Consider the following 26,625-nt stretch of genomic DNA (forward strand, 5'->3'; position numbering starts at 1 on the left):
CCTGATATTAATATTGCTCAAACCCCCATCCCCCTGTTTTATTACATTGCATTTTCCTAGGATATCTTTTTCATCATTTCAACTTTCTTTTTGTTTTATATTTATCTTTTGAACAGAGAAGATGATTTGAATACTATTTCCTTAAGAACACCTATTAAACTAATTTCCCATATTATATTCTCTTAAAATATCTTGCATGGTTTATTTTCTTGTGTAGACCCTACCTTAATGACATATGTCCATAGCTGGGTGGCCAAGTGCCACTAAAAACTCTGCTCTTTCAAGAACGGAAGAATGGATGCTGGGAACAGACACTAGTCTTCAGAACAGAGTAAGAACTTTATTACAATTTCACCTCCCCCACACCACAGCATATCTTTCAAGGTTTGTTGAAACCATCTTGAGCTTTTGTTTCAGATCATTAATTTTTATACTTTATGCCCATCACATTTTAAGACTTCTTTAAACAGTTCCACTTAAACTCATAAATAAAATCCTGCAATAATAATTACTCAGACTTAACTATACATTTTACTGGTTTTATTTTTCACATTTGTTCTGGTATCTTCCTGTCTCATGAATTATTTATTATGATTCATTTCCTTCCCTGGGTTTTTTGTTTGTTTGTGGGTTTGTTTGTTTTGTTTTGTTTTGTTTTAAAGAAATGAACCTTTTTTTTAGAAAAATATTTTTAGTTGTAGATGGACACAATACCTTTATTTGATTGATTTATTTTTTGTGGGGTACTGAGGATTGAACCCAGGGCCTCACCTGTGCTAGGCAAGTGCTTTACCACTGACCTACAACCTCAGCCCAAAAAGTTTAACTTTTTTATTTTTTATTTATTTGTTTTTTATGTGGTGCTGAGGATTGAACTCAGTGTCTCACCCATGCTAGGCAAGTGTTCTACCACTGAGCTACAACCCCAGCCCTCTTGTTTTGTTTCTTAAAGATGTATTTGTGGCTTATGTGTTCAAAAATGTGTCTTGTTGTGAATGGGTACATATGCACCAGTGCTATGTAATACAGAATTAATATTATTTTATAGAGAAAAACTTCTTTTATTGAGAGTCGTAGGGCAGGACGCTGTGCCCTTAGCTCTCATTATTCCGAGGAATGATCTCACATAGCTGAACACCTGCGCCAGGTTCCTGGATGAAAGCCTCCAACTGTTTTGCATTTTATAGAAAAGACAGGCGGGAGCAGGGAATACTTAGTGGATATAACTGTGGGGCTTCCTAGTTGAGGACAATGATGAAGAAATAAAGTGCTTCCAGAGCTCAGCACCTGGTATCCATCTATTGAGACCTTCTGAAGGAGTGTCTCGCTCAGAGGTGAGGAGATGAACCTCCAGAGTCATGTGGATTTTCATCTCCCTAGTAAGGTCTCGCTAACATATAAAGGATCATTGGACTAGGTATGGCGTTCTTGAGTTAGAACACTGTAAACTTTACTCCTACACGCTCACTTGAGTTTCTTGTATCCATGAGGGCTGCATAAGATCCACTTGACGCTGATTTCATGTCTTGCACGTGTTCAGAGCACTTCCCAAGATTTCTTCACATTCCTGAAAGGTTTGTGTAGCATAGAGGACAGCCTCTCCTCCTCACCTACCCGTGTTTACCCAAACTGGAATTGCCTCTTCTATAAAATGGGAAATAATGTAACAACTGTAGTGAGCAAGTCTTTCCAGCACCCTCTGGTCCCCTTGTGTCCAGGATAAGCTAAATGACTAGTTCTTAGTTGTGTGTAGAAATGACATCGGTGGTCTCTGGGTTAGAGCGCTGAATGGCTGGTTTGAGACCCTAAAGAGTTCTCTCTTCTCTCCCTCCTGCCCCCACCACCTTGGGATAAGGACAAGCAATATTCAAAAGAAGCATTAGTCATATTGCATGCAAACAGGAAGGAGCACAGGAGCATCTAGGAATCTGAGGCCTTTTCGGTAGGCCTGCACTGATGACCGTGAGGTTCAGGGTCAGAACACAAAAGGTGGCTTATATACCAGTTTCCAAATATTTAAATGTCATAAACCACACTAACAAACTGTTAAAGTATGTTCTATCCTCCTACTTTGACAAATGTTTTTCTATAATGACAAAATTAAAAACCATGTAAAGCTATTTTTATGATTAAGAATCTGAAAAATGTCAAAGATGGCTTTATTTAATAATTATTACATATACTTTGGGTGTTCTTTAGTGAATAAATAAGTTTCTTACATGAGTAAGAAAAAATTAAGAAAAAATTTAAGACATTTGATATATATTCTTGCCTTCGATAAATCACTAATTATGCTATAACAATTTTTACATAATTATGTGCTCTTATAGTAGTGGTATAGAGTTAAAAATAATTACTTAAAACATACCTATATAAATATATTTTAATCAAAATGTTAATTTAATAAATGAAAAATCAAAAACATTTCTATAAAACATTTTTCTCATGAGATAAAATGATCTATGAAAAGGTAAAGTAAAATTATAATGAATGAATAGCAAATGTTTAAATAGAATTAAACATGTTATTTTAATGTTTTGACATTTTAATTACCTTTTATTAACATTATATAATTTTTTATTGCAACCTACTGTTCCAAGTCCATCTAGTTGCCAATGTTAAGGGAACTGGTATTGCTTCATCATGCCAGCTGAAGTATCCAACTTCAAGAGTAAAATGAATTGTTGGTATTGCAAAATGTTTCTCAGGCACCAAGTGAGTTTTTTGACAATACTACAAATTGGAACAGCAAAAGAAGAAAATGGGCATTTTGACTTTACTGGGAAATGATACTTAGTTGTGCAAGGATCTATTGCATTTATGTCAAGAGAAAAGATTTGATAAGTTAACATGTCTTTTCTTGCCCAAACACTTCCACTACTCAAATCTTCCTGAACTACTAGTGTTCATCTCTGACATCGGCAGTGACATAGCCCACAAAACTTCATGGCTCTCTAATGCAGTCACTTTTTCTTTTGATGGCATGTGAAACAGATATAAAAAGTATTTCCCTGAGGCCTGGGTGGTATAACTTGTTAGTGTCAATGTTAGGCATATGGGTTGTGCTATGTAAGTACGGAGCACCAGATCTAGAGTGACAGAGAGAAACCCTCTACAGTAGGGGACTCAGAACAGCATCCTCTCTTATTCTGAGGGGACTAGAGTAGCAGTGTTAGAAAAACCAACTGCTACTAAACTAGAAGGAATAAAAGAGACATTGTGTTAGTCAGCTTTCCATCATAGTAACAAAATACTTAAGATAATCAACTTAAAAAGGAAGAAGTATATTTGGCTCATGGTTTCAGAGGTTTCAGTCCATGATCAGTTGGCCCTGTCACTTTTGGGTCTGTGGTGAGGTAGTACATCATGACAAAAGCATGCAGCAGAGCAAACCATTCACCATATGGCCAGGACATAAAAGGGAAAGATAGGAAGTGGCTAGGGACCCAATATCTACCTTCAAGTGTACCCTGATGACTTAACTTCCTCCCACTAGCCCCATCTTTTGAAGGTTCCACCATCTCCCAACAGTGACATGGGTTGGGGACCAGGTCTTTCACACATGGGCTTTTGGAGGACATTTCAGATCTAAACTATGTAGACATTAAGAGACGATTTGAAAGCTAAAAGCCAACCAAGACTAAACCCTGCAGCAAAGAATTGAATCTTCTTATTATTTAAGTCAGATGACTTCAAGCTGCCATTGATTAGAGAGAAAGAGTCCCAGGAGTGAGACACCAATGTACTAAACCTGACTTGATACATTTGGAGACATAGGTCTAGGAATGAATGTTGGGTGTACTTCCTGGTTTATGAACTGATTTGAAGCAAATAGGTTATAAGCCCTTGAGATCTTGAGAATGGTACCTTGCAGAAGAAACCATAAGCCTTTAACAAACCAACAATCCTTGGTCCCCAAACTGGCATAGGTAGGAAGTAGGCTATGAAGACTTGAGGTCTTCCACAAGGGCAAAACACATATCATAGGTGTAGCTGAGAAGGGTGAGGAACATGGAAGACCACCAGAAAGGAGACCCAGAGGCCACAAAGAAAGAAGAATCTTACCAAAGAGTGAAATCAGGTCTGATCAAGGGAAATTTCAACTCCAGAAAAGAGGACTCTCACAATGCCTGACCCATCAGACTTCATACCTGCTACTGACAAATGATTGCTGTGGGTCCTCCATCAGTCCTTTATCAGAAGGGAAGTTTCTATTGTAGTTATCCTGACCTTGCTAAGCGATAGTATAGTGGGAACATTGTGGGGTACAAGGGAAGACAACGTGCCCGTTAGTTCTTGTGTCAGTAGGTTACAAGGGGTCATGTCCAGCACTGATAGGTGTATGTCTTCAGTCTTCCCTAACAGATCTGGACTTTGAGCTAGATGTAGTGTCATGGGTTGGATGTGGTTTGTCCCTATCAAGTCATGTTGAGGCTTGGTCCTCAGTATGGTGGGGTTTGGAGATAGTACCTTGGGGAGGTATTGGAGTTTTTAAGAGTGACTGATACTCTTCTCTTAGGAGCAAGTTCTTGTTCTTGTGGGATTTGTGGGCTATCCTGAGAGTGGATTGATAGAAAGAAAGTCTGGCACTTCCCCTTGGTCTGTTGGAATGCTCCTTTCATCCTTCTAATTCTGTGCCATGTTGTGATGTAGACAGGGGAAAGACACCAGTGCCATGCTCTTTGGATTTTCCTGCTACCATAATCATGAGACAAGTAAACTTATTTTGTTTACACATTACCCAGCCTCAGGTATTCTGTTGTAGCAACTCAAAATTGACTAAGACATGAAGTAACTTGTTGGGACTTTGGTCTTTTTTCCTGAAGGACAAAAGAGTATGTTCAGAGTGGGAAGAGAGGATGCTTAATATTTGCTGGTTAGAAAGAGAAATTGTTCCACACAAGGCCGTCTCCCATCAAAGACTGTGCTCCTGCTACATAGTTTATTGCTGGTAAGACATGCAGTTAAGTTGCCCATATCAGTGATTGGAATGTAGCTGGATTACTCTTTGCTGACTCTAGCTTTATAATGGGAGTTCAGGAGCAGCCTCTCACTTGTAGCCTAGTCACCTTTCCTCATCTGACTGTAAGGCATATTAAAAGTCAGCACAGGCACACGCCTGTAATCCCAGCTACTCAGGAAGCTGAGGCAGGAGGATTACAAGTTCAAGGCCAGGTAAAAAATAAAAAGGGCTAGGGCATCAGTAGAGCACCCTTGGGTTAAATTCCCAGTATCCCCCGCCCCCCTGCCAATGTCTGGTTTTAGATATGGTCAGGGGAGCTCCAAAGAGCATCTAACTTCAAATACAACTCTATTGTGGGCATCATTTTTTAAAATTAAAAAAAAATTTTAGTTGTCAATGAACCTTTATTTTATTTATTTACATGCACTGCTGAGGATCAAACCCAGGTTTCACACATGCCAGGTAAGTGCTCTACCACTGAACCACAACCCCAGCCCCAGGTATCATTTTTATTTATGACACCCTTGTTGCTTTATGGCTCATCTGTGTACACAAACATTTTGATCATTACATATAGCATCTTTATGTTTTATAAGAGGGAGAGTCACATTCCACATCAACTCTATCTGCTGCTATCCTTACGTTTTCCCAAACTTCCAGAAAGAGATTTCCAAAGTTCCAAAACTAAATATTGGATCAAATAACTAGGAAGGCAGAAGCACTAGTTTTATTTTTCCTTAAAATTATATTTATTTCATCTTATTTTGTGCATCTTTTTCCATAGTTGTCATTAGAACACAAATCATGATTTCAATTGTTGCATAATATTCTTTGGGTTCTCTCATACAATAACTTTGAAGTGAATTTCTTAGTGAGTAGGGTAATATTCTGCTTGTTATTCATCAAGATTAGAAATATATCTATGAATTACTATTATATAGATCTGAACTAAGTTCTTAAGTTTTTTTTTAAATGCTAACTATGGACTTTCTTCTAATTTTCCTAATAGATATCTCATCTCATTTAGAATAATACAATATTTAAAAGAAGTTCTGCTATATTTTGAAGATGCTAAAATTTGTTCTATTTTGGTTTGTCCTTCAGGATTATGATGCGCTTCTGGATCAATATTTTTTCTCTGTCCAAAAGAGTATTTGTATTTCATTTGAATGGAGAACACAGAGCCTCAGAAGCTTATTGTGTATAGGAAACACTCATTAGCAATGTTATTGTAGTGTATGAGATCACTAGCTGTTCGTTTCAAGCATTATTTGCCTACATCTTCTCTTGGTATTAAAGACTTCCTGATACTTAGGATTATGAATAATCTCAAAAGAAGTAGCACACAGAGATTTGGTCATGGCTTCTCCTCCCTCACCCTTCTTTGGCAGTGTGGAGGATTGAACCCAGGACCTCACATATGCTAAGCAAGCAGTCTACCACTAAGCTATACTCCTAACCCCTGGTCATGATATTTTAAAAAGAAGATTGCAATGAGAAAAACTGGCAATGAGCTACATTCAGTGTAGTTTTAATAAAATTGTTTTTTATCTAGAATTGCTGAATTTTAAAAAAATTTTAAAATGTGACACATTTATATTTATAGAAAATTAGGTGAAGTGAAACTGCTGATTCATAGAACATGCATGTCTTCATCTCTTCAAGAGGGATTTGAAGACACTTGGTTTGATGATGAAGGAATGGGGCCACAAACCTAGGAATACAGGAAACCTATAGAACCTGAACAGGCAAGAAAATTAATTCTTCCCTAGATTCTCCAGAAGGAACATACTTGCTGACACCTTAATTTTAGCCAAGCGAGACACATTTTTGAATCTGACCTCTATAGCTATAAGATAATAGATTTGTGTTATTTTAATCCACTATGTTCGTGGTGATTTTGTTACAGCAGAAATAGGAAAGTAATATAAGAGTTGATAGACATGGCACTAGAGATCATGGATCTTCAGAGATCTATAGGAGAGATTCCTTGATTCTTTAGCTAAGTACTGATTTGTACATGTCAGAAAATAAATTATTGATATTATAATACTTTACTCAAGAATGGAGAAATAACCATTGGAAAGGAATAAAACAATTTTCTGAGATCACAAAGAACTGGGAATACTTTCCAACTCATATATAAGGAAGAAATAATACAAAAATTTCACAAATTGTTTCAAGAACAGAAGAGGAACCATTTCCCAATTGATTTTTATGGAGCCAACATTACCGTAATACTCAAACCAGACCAAAACCTTGTAAGAAAACAAGATACCAGTAGTCCTCATGACCTCATCTACGCAAAAACCCTAAATAAAATTTTAACAATCAGATTTTTCACATATTACTGGTGGGAATGCAAAATGGTACAGACATTTGGAAAACCATTTTGGCAGTTTCTCATGAACACATATTTGCCATATGATCCATGATTCCTAAATCCAGGCATTTACTCAAGAGGAAATAAAGATGTATGGTATGTAATGACTTCTACTCAAATGTTTGCAGCAGCTTTATTCAAACCAACAAAAACCTGGTTACCATCTGTTTTAGTCAGTTTTATGTTGCTATGACAAAATACCTTGGATAATCAAGGCATCTAAACTTATTTTGGTTCAGGATTTCAGAGGTTTCAGCCTGTGGTCACTTGACCTTATTGATTTGGGCTTCTGGTGAAGCAGAACATAATGGTGGGGAGCACATTGTGGAGCAAAGTTGCTCACCTCATGGTGGCCAGGAAGCAAAAAGAAAGACAGGAAGGGGTTGGGGTTCCCAATATCCCCTTCAAGGGCACACCTCATAGTGACCTAAATTCCTTCCACTCAACCCTACCTCTTAAAGGTTTACTGCCTTTCAATGGCACTACAGGTTGGTGACCAAGACATTAACACATTGGCCTTTAGGGGACACCCCAGATCCAAGCCATAGCACCATCCAAATATCCGTGAAGGATGTATGTATGTACACATTATTGTATATCTAATGGAGTACCACCTTTCTATTTAAAAAACATTTTTTGGTAGCAGGGATTGAACAAGAGTGCTTAACCACTGAGCCACATCCCAAGTATTTTTTATTTTTTATTTTGACATAGGGTCTTACTAAGTTGCTTAGAGCCTCGCTAAGTTGCTGAGGCTGACTTGGAAACTGCTATCCTCCTGCCTCAGCCTCCTGAGCTGCTGGGATTACAGGCATGTGCCACTGCACCCAGCTGGAATAAAACCTTCCATAAAAAGGACAAGCTGGGCCTAGTGGCACACGACCTGTAATCCTAGTGACTTGGAAGGCTGAGACAAGAGTATGGCAAGTTTGAAGTTGATTTCAGCAACTTAGTGAGACTCTATTTCCAAATAAAAAATAATAGGGCTGGAGATGTTGAACAGTGGTAGAAGACTTCTGGTTCAATTCCCAGTAACAAAATAAAAAATAACCATTGTCAGTCTGATTTGGGTATTTTTTTTTTAATTTATCATTTTTTTATTATTGTAAACAAATGGGATACATGTTGTTTTTCTGTTTGTACGTGGAGTAAAGGCATACCATTTGTGTAATCATAAATTTACATAGGGCAATGTTGTTTGATTCATTCTATTTTTTTCCCTTCCCCCCCACCCCTCCCACCCCTCTTTTCTCTCTATACATCCTTCCTTCCTCCATTCTTGCCACCCTCCTTATCCCTAACCCTAAACCTAATCCTAACCCTAACGCTAACCCCTCCCACCCCCCATTTTATGTCCTCATCCGCTTATCAGCGAGATCATTCATCCTTTAGTTTTTTTTTAGTTTTTTGAGATTGGTTTATCTCACTTAGCATGATATTCTCCAATTTCATCCATTTGCCTGCAAATGCCATAATTTTATCATTCTTCATTGCGGAGTAATATTCCATTGTATATATATGCCACAGTTTCTTTATCCATTCATCAACTGAAGGGCATCTAGGTTGGTTCCACAATCTAGCTATGGTGAATTGAGCAGCTATTAACATTGATGTGGCTGTATCTCTGTAGTATGCTGATTTTAAGTCCTTTGGGTATAGGCCAAGGAGTGGGATAGCTGGGTCAAATGGTGGGTCCATTCCAAGCTTTCTGAGGAATCTCCATACTGCTTTCCAGAGTGGCTGCACTAATTTGCAACCCCACCAGCAATGTATGAGTGTACCTTTTTCCCCACATCCTCGCCAACACCTATTGTTGCTTGTGTTCTTGATAATCGCCATTCTAATTGGGGTGAGATGAAATCTTAGGGTAGTTTTGATTTGCATTGCTCTTATTACTAGAGATGTTGAACATTTTTTCATATATCTGTTGATTGCTTGTAGATCTTCTTCTGTGAAGTGTTTGTTCATTTCCTTAGCCCATTTGTTGATTAGATTATTTGTATTCTTGGTGTAGAGTTTTTTGAGTTCTTTATATATTCTGGAAATTAGCGCTCTATCTGAAGTATGAGTGGCAAAGATATTCTCCCACTCTGTAGTGGAGAGAATACACTCCACATTACTGATAGTTTCTCTCTCTCTTCACTTTACTGATAGTTTCCTTTGCTGAGAGAAAGCTATTTAGTTTGAATCTATCCCAGTTGTTGATTCTTGCTTTTATTTCTTGCGCTATGGGAGTCCTGTTAAGGAAGTCTGATCCTAAGCCAACAAGTTGAAGGTTTGGACCTACTTTTTCTTCTATAAGATGCAGGGTCTCTGGTCTGATTCCAAGGTCCTTGATCCATTTTTAGTTGAGTTTTGTGTAGGGTGAGAGATAGGGGTTTAATTTCATCCTGTTGCATATGATTTTCCAGTTTTCCCAGCACCATTTGTTGAAGAGGCTATCTTTTCTCCATTGCATATTTTTAGCCCCTTTGTCTAGTATGAGAAAATTGTATTTATTTGGGTTTGTGTCCATGTCCTCTATTCTGTACCATTGATCTACCTGTCTATTTTGGTACCAATACCATGCCGTTTTTGTTACTATTGCTTTGTAGTAGAGTTGAAGATCTGGTATTGCGATACCCCCTGCTTCGTTCTTTCTACTGAGAATTGCTTTAGCTATTCTGGGTTTTTTATTCTTCCAGATGAATTTCATAATTGCTTGCTCTATTTCTGTAAGGTACATCATTGGGATTTTAATTGGAATTGCATTGAATCTGTATAGCACTTTAGGTAGTATGGCCATTTTGACAATATTAATTCTGCCTATCCAAGAACATGGGAGATCTTTCCATCTTCTAAGGTTTTCTTTAATTTCTTTCTTTAGTGTTCTGTAGTTCTCATTGTAGAGGTCTTTCACCTCTTTTGTGAGATTGATTCCCAAGTCTTTTATTTTTTTCGAGGCTATTGTGAATGGGGTAGTTTTCCTAATTTCTCTTTCTGAAGATTCATCACTTATGTATAAAAATGCATTGGATTTATGAGCATTGATCTTATAACCTGCTACTTTACTGAATTCACTTATGAGTTCTAAAAGTTTTCTGGTGGAATTTCCAGGTTCCTCTAAATATATAATCATGTCATCAGCGAACAGGGATAGTTTGAGTTCTTCTTTTCCAATTCGTATCCCTTTAATTTCTTTGGTTTGTCTAATTGCTCTGGCTAGAGTCTCAAGGATGATGTTGAATAGAAGTGGTGAAAGTGGGCATCCCTGCCTTGTTCCAGTTTTTAGGGGGAATGCTTTCAATTTTTCTCCATTTAGAATGATAATGGCCATGGGCTTAGCGTAGATGGCCTTTACAATGTTAAGGAATGTTCTCACTACCCCAATTTTTTCTAGTGTTTTGAGCATGAAGGGATGCTGTATTTTATCGCATGCTTTTTCTGCATCTATTGATATAATCATGTGATTCTTAACTTTAAGTCTGTTGATATGGTGAATGACATTTATTGATTTCCAGATGTTAAACCAACCTTGCATCCCTGGGATAAAACCCACTTGAGGGGTGGGGGGGAAGGGAAAAAAAATAATGAATCAAACATCTTTACCCTATGTAAATTTATGATTACACTAATGGTATGCCTTGACTTCATGTACAAATAGAGAAACAACATGTATCCCATTTGTATTCAATAAAAAAAAAAAACTCACTTGATCGTGGTGCACTATCTTTTTAATATATTTTTGTATGCGATTTGCTAAAATTTTGTTGAGAATTTTTGCGTTGATGTTCATTAAAGATATTGGTCAGAAATTTTCTTTCCTCGATGTGTCTCTGTCTGGTTTAGGTATCAGGGTGATATTGGCTTCATAGAACGTGTTTGGGAGGGTTCCCTCCTCTTCTATTTCATGGAATAATTTGAGAAGTATTGGAATGAGCTCTTCTTTAAAGGTTTTGTAGAACTCGGCTGAGAACCCATCTGGTCCTGGACTTTTCTTTGTTGGTAGGCTTTTGATGACCTCTTCTATTTCATTGCTTGAAATTGATTTATTTAAGTTGTGTATGTCTTCCTCATTCAGTTTAGGTAATTCATATGTCTCTAGAAACTTGTTGATGTCTTCAAGGTTTTCTGTTTTGTTGGAGTATAGATTTTCAAAATAGCTTCTAATTATGTTTTGTATTTCACTCGTGTCTGTTGTGATATTTCCTTGTTCATTCCGAATTTTAGTAATTTGAGTTTTCTCCCTCTTTCTCTTTGTTAGTGTGGCTAAGGGTTTATCAATTTTGTTTACTTTTTCAAAGAACCAACTATTTATTTTGTTAATTTTTCTGATTGTTTCTTTTGTTTCAATTTTGTTGATTTCGGCTCTGATTTTAACTATTTCCTGTCTTCTACTACTTTTGGTATTGGTCTGCTCTTCTTTTTCTAGGGCTTTGAGCTGTAGTGTTAAGTCGTTTATTTGTTGATTTTTACTTCTTTTGTTGAATGTGCCCCATGAAATAAATCTTCCTCTAAGTACTGCTTTCATAGTGTCCCAGAGATTTTGATATGATGTGTCTTTGTTCTCATTTACTTCTAAGAATTTTTTTATTTCCCTCCTGATGTCTTCTGTTATCCATTCATCATATAATAGTGTATTATTTAATCTCCAGGTATTGGAGAAGTTTCTGTTTTTTATTCTGTCATTTATTTCTAATTTCAATCCATTATGATCTGATAGAGTACAAGGTAGTATCTCTATCTTCTTGTATTTGCTAACAGTAGCTTTGTGGCATAAAATGTGGTCTATTTTAGAGAAGGATCCATGTGCTCCTGAGAAGAAAGTGTATTCGTTCTTGGTTGGATGGTATATTCTATATATGTCGGTTAAGTCTAAATTGTTGATTGTGTTATTAAGATTTATGGTTTCTTTATTCAATTTTTGTTTGGAAGATCTATCCAGTGGTGAGAGAGGTGTGTTAAAATCACCTAGTATTATTGTGTTGTGGTCTATTTGATTTCTGAAATTGAGAAGGATTTGTTTGACATACATGGATAAGCCAATGTTTGGGGCATAGATATTTATGATTGTTATGTCTTGCTGATTTATACTTCCCTTAAGAAGCATGTGATGTCCTTCTTTATCCCTTCTGACTAGTTTTGGCTTAAAGTCCACATTATCTGAAATGAGGATGGATACTCCAGCTTTTTGCTGTGTCCATGTGCATAGTATGTTTTTTTCCATCCTTTCACCTTTAGTCTATGGTATCTCTTTCTATGAGATGAGTCTCTTGCAGGCAGCATATTGTTGGGTTTTTCTTTTTAATCCAATCCTCCAGTCTATGTCTTTTGATTGATGAGTTCAGGCTATTAACATTCAGGGTTATTATTGTGATATGATTTGTATTCCCAGTCATTTGACTCATTTTTGTTTTTGACATGATTTGGTTTCTCCTTTATTTGGTTATTCCTTTAGGCTAGTTCCTCCCTTTGCTGATTTGCTTCTCTGTTTTTCATCTCTTCCTCATGGAATATTTTGCTGAGAATGTTCTGTAATGCCGGCTTTCTTTTTGTAAATTCCTTTAGCTTTTGTTTATCATGGAAGGATCTTATTTCGTCGTCAAATCTGAAAGTAAGTTTTGCTGGGTATAAGATTCTTGGTTGGCATCCGTTTTCTTTCAGGGCTTGTTAAATGTTGTTCCAGGCTCTTCTAGCTTTTAGGGTCTGGATTGAAAAATCTGCTGATATTCTTATTGGTTTCCCCTGAATGTAATTTGATTCTTTTCTCTCGCGGCCTTTAAAATTCTGTCTTTATTTTGTATGTTAGGTATTTTCATAATAATGTGCCTTGGTGTGGGTCTCTTGTAATTTTGTATATTTGGAGTTCTATAAGCCTCTTGTACTTGGTTTTCCATTTCATTCTTCAGATTTGGGAAATTTTCTGATATTATTTCATTGAATAGATTGTTCATTCCTTTGGTTTGTTTCTCTAAGCCTTCCTCAATCCCAATAATTCTTAAATTTGGCCTTTTCATGATATCCCATAATTCTTGTAGATTCTGTTCATGATTTCTTACCATCTTCTCTGTTTGGCCAACTTTGTTTTCAAGATTAAATATTTTGTCTTCAATGTCTGAGGTTCTGTCTTCCAGGTGTTCTATCCTATTGGTTATGCTTTCTATGGAGTTTTTAACTTGGTTTATTGTTTCCTTCATTTCAAGGATTTCTGTTTGTTTTTTTTTTCAGTATCTCTAACTCTTTATTGAAATGATCTCTTGCTTCCCATATTTGTTCCTTTAACTGTTGATTGGTGCAATCATTTAATGCCTGCATTTGCTCTTTCATCTCCTCCTTCAATGCCTGCATTTGCTCTTTCATCTCCTCGTTTGCTTCCCTGATTGTTTTAATTATGTACATTCTGAACTCCCTTTCTGACATTTCTTCTGCTGTGCTGTCATTGGGTTTTATTGATATAGTATCTAGGTTTGTTTGGGACAGTTTCTTCCCTTGTTTTCTCATATTGGTCAGATGTCAGTGGGACTCTGAGATATTGCAGATTTCCTCTAGTGGCTTATAGTGTCCCTGTAGATTTCCAGTGTATCACCTCCCAGCCTTCAGTAGCCTGACGTCTTGGAGGAACTTGATAATGCTGTGCTTCCAAAGAAAGCTGCCCCTAGACCACTACTAGTTCCAGGGCTTGGAGCTGGCTCTGTGCGGAAAGGCTCTCACTGGGGGGCCTGCTCCGAGAAGCTGGCCGTGTGGGAGGAGCCCACCGCCAGAGTGCACAAGGCTACCTGGGGAAGACTCTAGCTGCCCTGCCCTGCTCTGATAAGCCACCTCTATCCGGGCCTGTCGCCCAGGCTGAGCTTCACCCGGTGGGAGAGACTCACCTGTGGCTCTATTTTAATCCGAGTCTCTAAATGCCTCCCCTTCTTGAATCCTGGGTTCTGGAGTGACTGGAGATGCAGTCACCCTCTAGTCCGCCATCTTGGATCGCCCCGTGGAAAGAGCCTGTCCTGATTTGGGTGTTAAGGTTATTTTGTTTGTTTTGTTGTTGTTTTGTGGTATTGGGGATTGAATCCAAGGGCGTTCTACATTCTCTGGATGTAACTGAACTACATCCTCAAACCATTTTATTTTTTATTTTGAGATAGGGTCTTGCTAAGTTGCCCAGGCTGGTCATAAACTTATGACCCTCCTACTTTAGCCTCCCCAGTAACTGTAACTGAGGTTACAGGCATGTGCCACCATGCCCAGCTGGGTATTAAGATTTTAGCAATAAACTCATAAAATGAGGAATTTCCCCTGTGTCTATAAGGTCATATAAATACAGGATTGTTATTTTTAAGTGATTTTGTAGTAACTTTCCTATAAAATTATCTGGGAGTAGATTCTTCTTTCCCTTCCTATCCCCTCTCACTTTTTTGTTATTGTTACTTTTGATATATATTTAACCACAAATTAAATTTTCTGATTGGTTATAGCTCTATTCAGTTTTTTAAAAAAGTTTTATACAGAGTCAGCATAACTAAATTACCTTTTCTAAGAAATTGTTTTTAATCTAGCTTTTGTTATGAAGTTGTTATTCTATCTTTTACATCTTTTGGATTTAACCTTTTATATTTCCAACACTGCTTTTAACTTGCACTTTTGGTTATAATTTTAGAACTTTATTGAAGTAGATCACTACTTCAAACACTAACGATACACCTTTCTTTTAATATTAAAATAATTTCTTCTTTAGAGGTTTGTTTCTTTCCTTCCTTCCCTTTAACCAACATTGAGATTTGTTGCTCTTCATTTAAAAAAAATGTAATTTCCACTTTAATATCCTTTATCCTTCCTTCTACTTTCTTTGACTTTTCTTGGTTTTTGTTTAATAATTTCTTGAATGATGTTATTAGCTCATTTTCAGTCAAGAAAGGCTGGAAACAAAAACCAAAACTTCCTATTACTTATTTCAGATTATAAAATTCCCTCTATGATCTGATTGAGCAGTAACCCATATGTTTTGTTATCCTTTGTCTTTGTTCTCTTAAATAAGTAAGCAGAATTTTGTCATATTTTCCCTCAGTGTATAATTTTCTAAGTAAAAGTTTTTAATTTGGGAAATTTTGTAAAACACTAAGTAGAGAAAAAAATCAGCTTTAACGCTTACTAACATTTTCTCAGCATTTTGGAGGTATTCTGTTTTTGTTTTTTTTTTTTTTTTTCTGACACCTATTATAAATCACCTGTCTTTTTGGTTCTTATTCCTTTGTGGAACAATATATTTTCTCTGCCTTTAAGATTTTTCTGCCTTTGGTGTTCTAAAGTATTAATGTAATGTATCTAAGTGGAGAATTAGTTCTATTTAAACTGCTTCATAAATGTGAGAATTCATGTCTTTCATCTATTGCAGAAATTTTTGAGTCATTATTTTTGAATATAATCTCCATTCTTTAAATTCATACCTTCTGGGATTTCTGTTAGGCCCACACAGGAACTTCTATTCTACTTTTGTCTCTTTCTTCGCTTTTATAAGTCTTTGATCTTCCTTGCTACATTCTGTGCAATTTCCTCAGAGCTTATATGAGTTGACTACTCTCTCGTTATGTTTCTAAACAAGAAACATATTCACTAATGTTTTAATTTCTGTATGTATACTTTTTAATTTATAAAAATTCTGATTGTTTTTCAAATCCTTCTGTCCATATTCCATAGAATCTGTTTAGCTTGTGTGCCCCAAAGTTCATTGTTGGAAACTTGATCCCTAGTGTAACAGTGTTGAAGCAGGACTTTTGAGAGATCATCAGGTCCTGAGGGTAGAGCCCTCATGAATCGACTAATATATCTTCATCACGGGAATGTGATTGTTACTGAGTAGGTTTATTATAAGAATGAGTTTGGCCCTCTCCTGTTCCCTCTACCTCTCTCTTACCATGTGATACCTTCCAGCATATTGCGTGGCAGACCAGGCTCTTCTCAGAGGTCTGACCCTTGCTCTTGGATTTCCTGGTCTCCAGAACTGTAAGTCACGTAAATTTGTTCATTTTAAGTTATTCAGTCTCAGGTATTGTTACAGCAGCATGAAATGGACTAACACAGTACTTTATTCTTCTCGGGTTTTAATGCCTTCTCTTAGTCATTAATCCTTTAAACATACTTCAGTTTCCCTTCAGAATGTTGTTTTAGCTCAAATTCTTGGAACTCTAATCCGATTTGTGATTTGCTGCTCCTGGTCTATGGTGGGTGGATCTCCCCCATTTCCCGTGCTGGGAATTGAATTCATGGGTGCTTTAACACTGAGCCTCAGCCCCAGTTCTTTTTATTTTTTGAGGCAGGATCTCACTAATTTGCTGAGGCTGGCCTCTAACACGTAATTCTTCTGCTTTAGTGGTCTGAGTTGCTGGAATTACAGGGATGTGCCTCCATGCCTGGTTATATAGTGGTTTTTTTTTGTTTTTTTTTTTTTCTTTTAAAACATTTGCCATTTTTAGTGGGATAAAATATTTGTTCATGTCACTTGAACATGACCTAGACTGGGTATGTTCACTTATAGAGATTTTGCACTTGGGCCCAAAAACATTACTAATTTTTCAGTATGGATTCCCAGACTATGTGGTTAGTGCACATTGAAACCCAAAATGCCAACTACATCAAGATTTCTAGATTTCTCTCCCATCTACACATGTGAAACAAACCCCAAGCCTGTATTGTCACTAGTTACAATCAGAGCACTGAAAATGTTTCTATAGGTCCTGAAAGACCTCCTTATCATCAAATTAAGTGCCAATTCAATTACATTTTCACACTCCTTGGCCTTTTTCTGTGGAGGTAGAGATAGAACCCAGGGCCTTATACATGTTAGGTAAGTTCTCTGCCACGGAACTACACCTCCAGGTTTTTTTTTTTTTTTTTTTTTTTTTTTTTTTTTTCTTCTTTTTGGTGAGTCCTGAACTGTTGGCAACCCATTTTCAAACTCCTTTGCTTTTCCATCATCTCCCTTATTAGTCTATAAATTCAATAGGTATTTATTGTAAAACATTCCTTATACTCATTTCCTTTGCTTCACAACTGCCTTCTTCCTGAGTCCTGTATTATGGGCTTAAATGTTTGTGTTCCCCTTTCCCTTAAAATCCTTATGTTGAACCCTAATTTACAAGGGGGCCTTTGGGAGATAATTAGGCATGAAGGTAGAGCCCTTATGATGGGATCAGTGCCTTATAAGGAAGACGGAAGTGCTTTCTCTCTTCTCTCTCTGCTCTCTTCCATGTGAGGACTCAGCAAGATGGCTATCTGTCAACCAGGAAGGAGGACCTGAATCCAACCATGCTGGCAGCCCGATGATCCCAAGACTTTCCAACCTCCAGAACTTTGAGAAACACATTTCTTTTGTTTAAGTCGTTCAGTCTGTGGTACTTCCATGATAGCAGTCCAAACCAAGACATCTTGGTTACAACTCCATGCCCAAGTTACTGCAACAACTTTTTAGCTGGTTTTCATGTGGGTCAAACTTCATGCTCTTAAGATTTTTTTTCGTGTGTGTGAGGCTGGGGATTGAACCCAGGCATGCTCTACCACTGAGCCATTCCAAGCCCCTTTTGACAGGTTCTCAGTAAGCAGCACAGGCTGGCCTCAATTTGAACTTGCCATCCTCTTGCCTCAGCCTCTTGAGTAACTGGGATTACAAGCATGTACCACCATGCCCAGCTGTTGTCTGTTTCTTCAACATCGTTTTTCATGTCTTCCTTTTCTGGAAGTCATAGATTCCCATGCTCTCTAAAGAGCCCTTCTAGGGCCTGTATAATCCTGCCCTTTCTAGCTAAGCAGATTCACGTCTTACTCCTAAAACACTTGTCTTTTCATTGTCCTGTGAACATAACACATTTGTGTATCCAAACTTTTGCCTTGAGGTTTGTTTTTTCTTTCTTTTTTGGTACCAGAGATTGAACCCAGGGGCACTTAACCACTGAGTCACATCCCCAGCCCTTTTTCTATTTTATTTAGAGACAGGGTCTTGCTGAGTTGCTTAGTGCTTCACTTAGTTGCTGAGGCTGGCTTTGAACTTGAGATCCTCCTGCCTCAGACTCCCAAGCCATTGGGATTGGGCTTTAGGTTTTTCTTTCTACCCAAATTTCATCCACAATTTGAGGTGAAGCTCAAATCTAATATGCTTTATCTCCTACTTTACTTATAAAACCTGTTTCATAAGTTTTAGGTTGTAATTATTTTCCTGTCAGGAATGTAACAAATATGTTGTCTTCCCAAATGCATTACTTGGAGGTAGGGACCTGGTCTTTTTTACTGTAGTCCCTACAGCTTAGCATGAAGTAGCACTCAACAGGTACTTATTGACCCAATGCTTCTCTTCCATGGCCTGCTATTTAGTGGACTAATACTCCTAAATACTTTTACCTGTAAGAGAAATAAGAAAATTTAAGTTAATTTACTTTTTATATATTAAGAATGCTGGTGAAAAATTTATTGGGAAAAAATTTCAAGAGGCTAAAACTTAATTATAAATGATTTTTAATTATATATGCCTACGTATTTCTTGACATTTATAGCAGGCATGCAAATCTATTTTAACAAGTTCTTAAATTATTGATCAATGTCATTTTCAAACATAGCTCACTACCTTTGAGGCACTCAGTTCCTTCATATAAATAGGACACTTAGTAATGAAAATGACAATGGGAGCATACTAATTTCAAAATATTATCTAAAGTTACCTTGCCGCAAATACACTTTAGTCCATAAAGAACTGTGGCGTTTTATTTGAATTGAATACTGTCTTGAAGGTCTAAAGAGCTCTGCTTGCAATGTTACTGATGTGACCATTTATGATTCAGCAGATTGCCTCATGGTGCTGAAAGTCACCTCAGAAACTATCAGCTGAGTTGAATGAATTAAGAGGTAACATAAGAGGTGTTTTCCCTAAGAATGTACACGTTGGAGGAAGTTGATTTTTAAGATGCCCACATAATTATGCCGATAGTTTTAGTTTTATTATATAATTCTTTTTATTTGAATTGGTACTATTTAATTTGAACCTATGACAATGAATTTTAATAAGCATGCCTCCCAAAAATGGACTGAGGAACTAGCTATATTGTTAATTAGATTTTTTAAAAAATCACTGAATCAAAAAAAAAAAAAAAGAAATCAAACAAAAAATACAGTATTAGTGGATAATGCAAAGGGTTTATTTTTGAATAATGGCATAGACAGATTTTTTTTGTTTCCCATAAACATCACAAAGCATTTGTCTCTCATCACGAGAAACTCATAATAATCTTAAATTCTGCTAAATAAACCACACAAATAATTTTTTGCCAAATTTATAGGCTTTGAAAAATAGCATCTTTTCTTAATTTACATGCTTCTTTGAAAACTGAGCAAAAATAAAAGAAGGGAGCTCACTTGGGGGAACATTTTCTTTTGTGTACTTTCATAGGAAGCAAATATTCTGTAAAATTAAGTGAATAAAGTAAGTCAAATCTTATTTCACATAACTAAAAATGAGATTTAGACTCAAATACTTTTCAAGAAAAATCGAGGTCATTCATGATAAAACCATAGCAATAATTTTGTTCAAAAAAATTCCATCTCAAGAAATGATGTCTTAAATGTGAAATCTAATGCAAAACAGAGGAAAAGGCATCATGACCATGACAAGGGTACACTAATGACATAGTGGTGGAAATGAGAATACATTCTTTTCTTGGAAAGCCTTTGGAAAAACTTGTGTGAATCTTTGAGGAAAAAGGGATACAAACCACTGGCCCATCATTGAGAAATAGAACACTTCTAGTTTGATTGCTGTGACCATGTTTGATATTTTACAATAAACAATTGATTTGGTGCTTTGGATTGCTACAAAGAATAACTCTATGCATGCTTTTTCTTTTATTGTGGGTTACAATGTCATATGGTCTTTGCTATGTCAAAGTCCTTTCATTCTGGAAACATTTTCATTGAACTTTTTGTATGGCAATATATATAATTTGCTTAATGAATTTGCTTCAATAGTTGAACTATCTATTTAGAAAGGTCTTTATATTTTGAGGGTGTTTTCCACATAGACGATGCTACCTAGATCTATATGATCTTAATGCTTTGCTTTTATGAACCCCCAAGCCTCTATCTAGCATATTAATACATGGAAATATTTCTACTTTAAAAAAATTAGAAAATCACAGAAAAAGTTCATTTGTATTTATTAAAAGATTAAAGACACTTTTCATAACTACATCAAACACAAATCAAATTGTATAACTTTGCCTTAAGATTATTCTGTGGTCAAGATAATCTAGAATGATCAGATTTTAAAATTATTTGTTCTAAATGTCTATTTTAGAAGCACTTGTGTTGATAACTGTGTTCTCTAGGTATTCTGTGAGTGTGTTTGGACATGTGTAGATTTATCTAAGATGAAGGCTAGGAGTAAATGGGATCTTCCTATAATTATAGTCTCACAAATAGGCACCAAACTCTATAGTTTCATAGAAGTAGAATTAGTTAAAATTACTTTGAACAGTCAGCACATGTCATAAAGAGTGTTTTCTGTCCTCTGGAATAAGCCAAACACAAGTTTGATCTTCTAATGCATTACTTATTTGTTGAACCTTAGAAATACAAGCAAAACTTTAAGATATCATTGGTTTGGTTCAAGAGCATTGCAATAAAGTGAGTCACACAAATCATTTGACTTCTCAGTGCATATAAAAATTATGTTTACATTATACTGTAATCTATTATGTGTGCAATAGCATTATGTATAATAAAACATTAATATCTTAATTTAAAAATACTTTACTGCTAAAAATGGTAATGATAGTCTAAACCTTCAGTACATGCTGTTGGAAAATGGCATTGATCAGACTTGCTCAAACAGGGTTGCCAAAAACCTTCAATGTGGGGGGGAAAAAGCAATTATCTATAAAGAGCAATAAAATGAGGTATGCTTGTACACAGTTGTCTTCACTAAACTTTTTAATCTAGTTATCAATCTATCTTAAGCACATTAGAATGAGTACTTTAAAAATAGCTATGCAATTGTTTGCATCTTCTGATTTGCATCAATCTGACAGATATGACTAAAACGTCACCCCATTGTTCTCCAGAAAGACTGGTATAAGTCTGTTTCTTCATTTAGCTCATACCCCTCGTCATATACAATTGACACTCTCTTTAAAAGGTCAGCTTCAGGAAGGCAGGAATTTTTGGTTTTGGTTGCTGGGGTATGTAAGACCCACCACTTGACACTTGTGGCACTAAAACATTCACTGAGCAAAACAATGTGGTAGGAGATGAGGTCAGAGATGTAATGGGATGTGATATAGGAACTGACAGTCTAGGCCCTTGTAGGCCATTCTCAGGACTTGTGGAATGACTTGGGATTCTGAGCAGAGAAGGGCTGAAACCTGACAGGTTTTAAAAGCATCACTTTGGTTGCTGTACTGGGGATGAGCAGTGGTGGTTGGGAATGGAAATGAAGGGACATTTTTAAGGCAACTACAGCAAATGAGGGCAAGATCAGGGCGATAGCAACATAAATGGTGAGAAGTGGCTGCATTCTATTATTTGGAAGTTAAGGTAAACCTTGAATAAGAACTGGGAGAGAGGGGCATCAAGGATGACAAGAATGTTTTGGCTGAGCAACTGGAAGAACTGCATAGTCATCAACTGATTTATTAAAAGATTGTGAGAGGAGTACATTTGAGGGTAGGGTGAGGGAAGGTTAGTTCAGTGTTGGATATGGTCTATTTAAGATGTTTTGTTAGGTGGTGAGCAGGTGGGTTGGTGGCTCAAGTTCAGGGAGTGTCCCAGGATGGACACATAAATGAAAGGATCATTGTATATGAATGGAGCTTAAGGTGAATGCATAAAAGAGGAACAAGGTCTGAGCACCCTGAAGTGGAAAGGTCTTCAAGTATGAATAATTTTATCATAAAAGTGGAAAGAATCTCAGGTTCTTCTCAGGAAGTTAAGTGTCCTGAAGGAAAAAAAAAAAGACTTATTAGGTGATGTTGTTTTGTGAAAGACAGGTAAAAACAAGCAAATTATGAACATAATTTAAAGATAGAATTTATTCTCTGACGGTTTACTCATGCAAACTGCACATAAAAGAAAATAGTACAGTTTGTGTAACATTGCAAATATAAGGACTCGAAATGCTAGGTACAGAAGTAGTGTGACATCCTGGAAGTCAAAATGGAATTTGTGTTCATACAACTAATAATGATTTTATTTGCTGAGTACAGACTGATTTACAATGAAAAGTTTTGCTAACCTTGGTAAGCTCATTAACCGTTTACATGACTTCTTACATCTATGTAGTTTTATTTTACAGTTGCAAGAATTGATACCAAAAACCTTAACTTGCATAAATAAGATGAAAGAAAAAATCGCACTGACTTTAGAAAGTGAAAAATTGAGGCTTTTCCTAACCCATCCAAACTACAATAAAAAATAGCCTTCTTGTAGAATTCATATTTTGTGCCTTTGAGATCAACTCCTTAGCAAACTATGACAAAATCATGATTAGAAATTGATTACTTTAAAATTATGAAATTAGTTAAAAATAAGAAATTTTAGAAGTACAATTGTCAACCAAAATGCTCTCATTTTAAATAAGTCAAACAATAAAATTCCTATTATCTTCATACTTAGAAGTCCTGAAATGTCATTTGTATAATTTGCATGTTTCCCAGTTTGGAACTTAGGCAGGTGGGATAGTCCCTTGAATTATCAAGGATATTCCATATAGGCTCTTAAAATGTCAGTCTCATAAGGAGATGTCACAGAGACTTTATCAAGTAGTGTAGTATGGATGCAGAACAAACTACACAACTTATTATTAATGCATTACAGATATTTACACAATGGAATCCTGCTTGAATGCCAGAAGTTGGTACTGGGTAGGACTCATAACTATTTTACAAAGGTTTCTTATACACATCTACTACTTTTTAATTTTTTTTGTTTAACAATTGAGTCTATTTAAAATATTGTACTGTATTTTGAACATAAGTGAAGAATAAAAATAGATAATGGCACATTAGAAAATTCAGTATCCCACAGATGATTGGATAATGAGAAGTGTACCTACAATCATCTCATCAGAAACAAGCTACATCATGGAATGTTAGTTATCCAAGCCTGCACAGTAATGACATTTTAAACTGCAATCATCTATAGGCCAGCATCACACTGAAGGCATCGTTAAACATTCAAGCAAAGATTGCTGGCATAAACTATTGAAAGATACATACACACACACATACACACACACACACACACACACACACACACACAGACACACACACACACAGAGTCTCTCTTTCTCTCACTCACATTTCCCACATTATAATTACATTGTTCTAAAGATAGATACTGATTTTTTTCCACGAGAAACGTTATCAAAATTTGCTACTAAAAGATGACAGTGCTTTCACAAGAATAAGTACAAGTTAGCTCGCAAGTACAAGACAATGGGGGTAAACAGTCTTAAATTTTCTAAGTAGTAATTTTAGGCTTTTCTGGCAACCATACCATACTTGATTATGCATAAACTTCTGTGTATAACCTGAAACCTGAAAAAAAAAAAAAAACAAAGAAAAAAAGAAAACCAAACAAGAGCTAATTAAAAAAATTACTAGATATCTGATAACCCTGTATCGTATATTATATAATTTCATACTTTTCAGCCTCAAACATAGTTTTAAAATACTGAAGTTCAGACTTAAAAAATAAAGTCATTTTTTATGCTGAAGATTCCAAAATTTTTGTCTACTTAAAATCTTAAAAAAGAAAATTTATTATTAACTTGATTTAGTTTAACAATGTGCATATAAAAGCACAGTATGTCTTTTATCATGTTTTCTCTTACTTAAAAAAAACCCAGTGTTCTCCAATATTCTTCCTTTTGCAGAATGTGCAAAATAAAAGGCAAAAAGATTAAAAAGCAAATTTCTACCTTTCTCTTGCCTAGTACTTTATGACTTTGTTCACATTACAAAGTCAATAGGGACTACGCAGAACTTTGGTATAAATGATAACAAGACTACCATCACAGTTGAGGGTTGAGGGGTGGGCAAAAGAAATGGAAGTGGGAAGAGAGATTCAGTAACACCCCCATTTATTAAAACACCACCAAATTAAGAATGAAATAAACCACAATGAATTATAATACAATTTACACATTGAGCACAGAAAAATTAATAAATCTAACAATATTTATAAAAAAAAGCAAAATCAGTCTTTCCAGAGACTAAAAACTGTTGTTCAGTCTTATCATCAACTGCTGCTACACCAACTCTAGAGCCAAATGTAATTTCAAGTAAAAAAAAAAAAAAATTTACAACCACAGATTTCGCATAAATGGAAACTGGTCTTTCCTTGATTTCCCTTTGAAGTCACTAATGAGTATCTAAAATTGTTGTACTGCCAGGTTTTTAATCAACTTCCTGAGGGCTGTGACTGGGAGGAAGGAGCCATGACAATCTGGGAAAGCGCAGGCTCCATACTCTGGTCCGCCATCTGGGTGAGGACTGAAGTGGCTACAGCTTCTGCCTTTGATGTTGAACTGACTCCATTGGATGTGCTGACAGAACTATGCTGTATAGCTTCTGTATGTGGACTACTTGGCACCGAAAGGTCTTCTGAACTATCATCTTTATCAGTAGCTGAATGGAAAAAAAAAAAAAAAGAAAAATTAATCATTCCCTTCTTAAAGTACATGTAAAAGTATTAGGCCAACTCAACATACAGAATAAAAAGTTAGAAAGTATTTTACAACTGATTATTTAGACAAGTCAGTATGACAAATTAAGTTAACTGAAACGAAATGGCTGTAAGTCATGAAGCAGGTAATTTTACCCATAACTGGTCAAATGAAGACAACCATGCATATGGGAACATCTGGGTGTCCAGTGCTTCACAAAATAGAGCTGAAGAGATATTTGCTAAATACTGTTTAAGAAAATGAGGTAGGAGTTTGGGAGCCAGCATTTCACACATATAAACAAACACTCATCAAGCAACACATTTAACAAAACCAGTCTGTTCAACTACATTCATTCTTATTAAAAGATAAAAAAAGAATTTATAACCACATGTATATATAAAATGAATCTTACATACTGATTATATTTTCAAATTATTCCCTCAGCATTTTTCAGAACTATATTCTGTCTGACTTTCCATCTCTTGCAGCCATGGATGATTACAACACCTAATTCTAATGAGGCATACACATGAGTATAAGTAATATTTAGTCTAAATGCCACCAGCTGTTATATTTGCATGAATTAATTGGGATTCAAATAAAAATCCACATAAAACTCTAGATACTGCAATTGAAAAGATGTTCAGGAAAGAACATTCTAAATTTTTATGAAAATACATCTACCAATATTAATGCCTGAACAAAAATCTCTTGTATCTTCCTTATTTTAGCAGAAAGAATCCAGCAATTTATTTTGTGAAAAATATGATGGGTGCAACACATATTATGTATAGTATCTGTGAGTTATAAGATACAAAGATAACATGAACACCTGTGCACTCAGTCCCCAATTTCAGAGAACACTGCTAATGACACTGCTGCTTCTTGGATGCTTCTCTCCTTGCCACAGCTAATCCCTATTCTGACATTTCTTTAACCAGTCCCTTGTTTTTTCTTTGTGGAGTTACGATATTGGTATGTATTCCTAAATAATATTCTTTAGTTTTGTTTATTTTTAGACATTAACTTTTTTGTAGAAATAGTATCATAGTGGAAATACTCTTTTTTATCTCACTTTTTAAACTTGTCATTAAAAACAATTTTTATCTAGTATTTTGAAATGACAATATGCAGGCTTTCTGTTACATCTGAGAATAACATCTGGCCTAATGGCCAGATGCCCATTCTCAAAGTTAAGTAGTAAAAACAAGACTCTGGAACTTAGGAAGCAAGACTTATCCCATGATTTGTAATAGAAATGATGGAAGGGGAGGATAACTGATAAGCACAACTTAAACTCAAAATCCTCATTTTGAAATATGGTGAAATTTACAGAATTTTGACATATCTGCCTCAAATCCATGCAAGTTTAAAATATATTAATGAGATGAAATCCTATCTTCTTCTCTACAATATGTTAATGCAAAACTGTACCCCTAGATCAAACTTACCTCAAGATACAATAAAAGGAATCACAATTAGTAATCTTTTAAAAATTATATAAAGCATTAAGAATACTTTTCTGATCAAGCAATAATGAATGTTATAAAATATTATAATTTTTATTTAAGTAGTCAATACAACAGTTACATGTTCAAAGAAAAC

General features: G+C 35.8%; 1 protein-coding gene across 1 annotated transcript in view; it reads right to left on the reverse strand.

Moving 5' to 3' along the window:
- Positions 1-19,491: 19,491 nt before the first annotated feature.
- Atf2 (activating transcription factor 2) overlaps positions 19,492-26,625 on the reverse strand; it is a 93,715-nt gene continuing 86,581 nt past the window's right edge. The window contains 2 exon segments of the mRNA XM_047544600.1: positions 19,492-24,772; positions 24,774-24,979. Coding sequence (XP_047400556.1) covers positions 24,749-24,772; positions 24,774-24,979 — 230 coding nt within the window. The 3' untranslated portion in view covers positions 19,492-24,748.

Source organism: Sciurus carolinensis, chromosome 3 (assembly GCF_902686445.1).
Source record: "Sciurus carolinensis chromosome 3, mSciCar1.2, whole genome shotgun sequence".
NCBI classification, from domain to species: domain Eukaryota; kingdom Metazoa; phylum Chordata; class Mammalia; order Rodentia; family Sciuridae; genus Sciurus; species Sciurus carolinensis.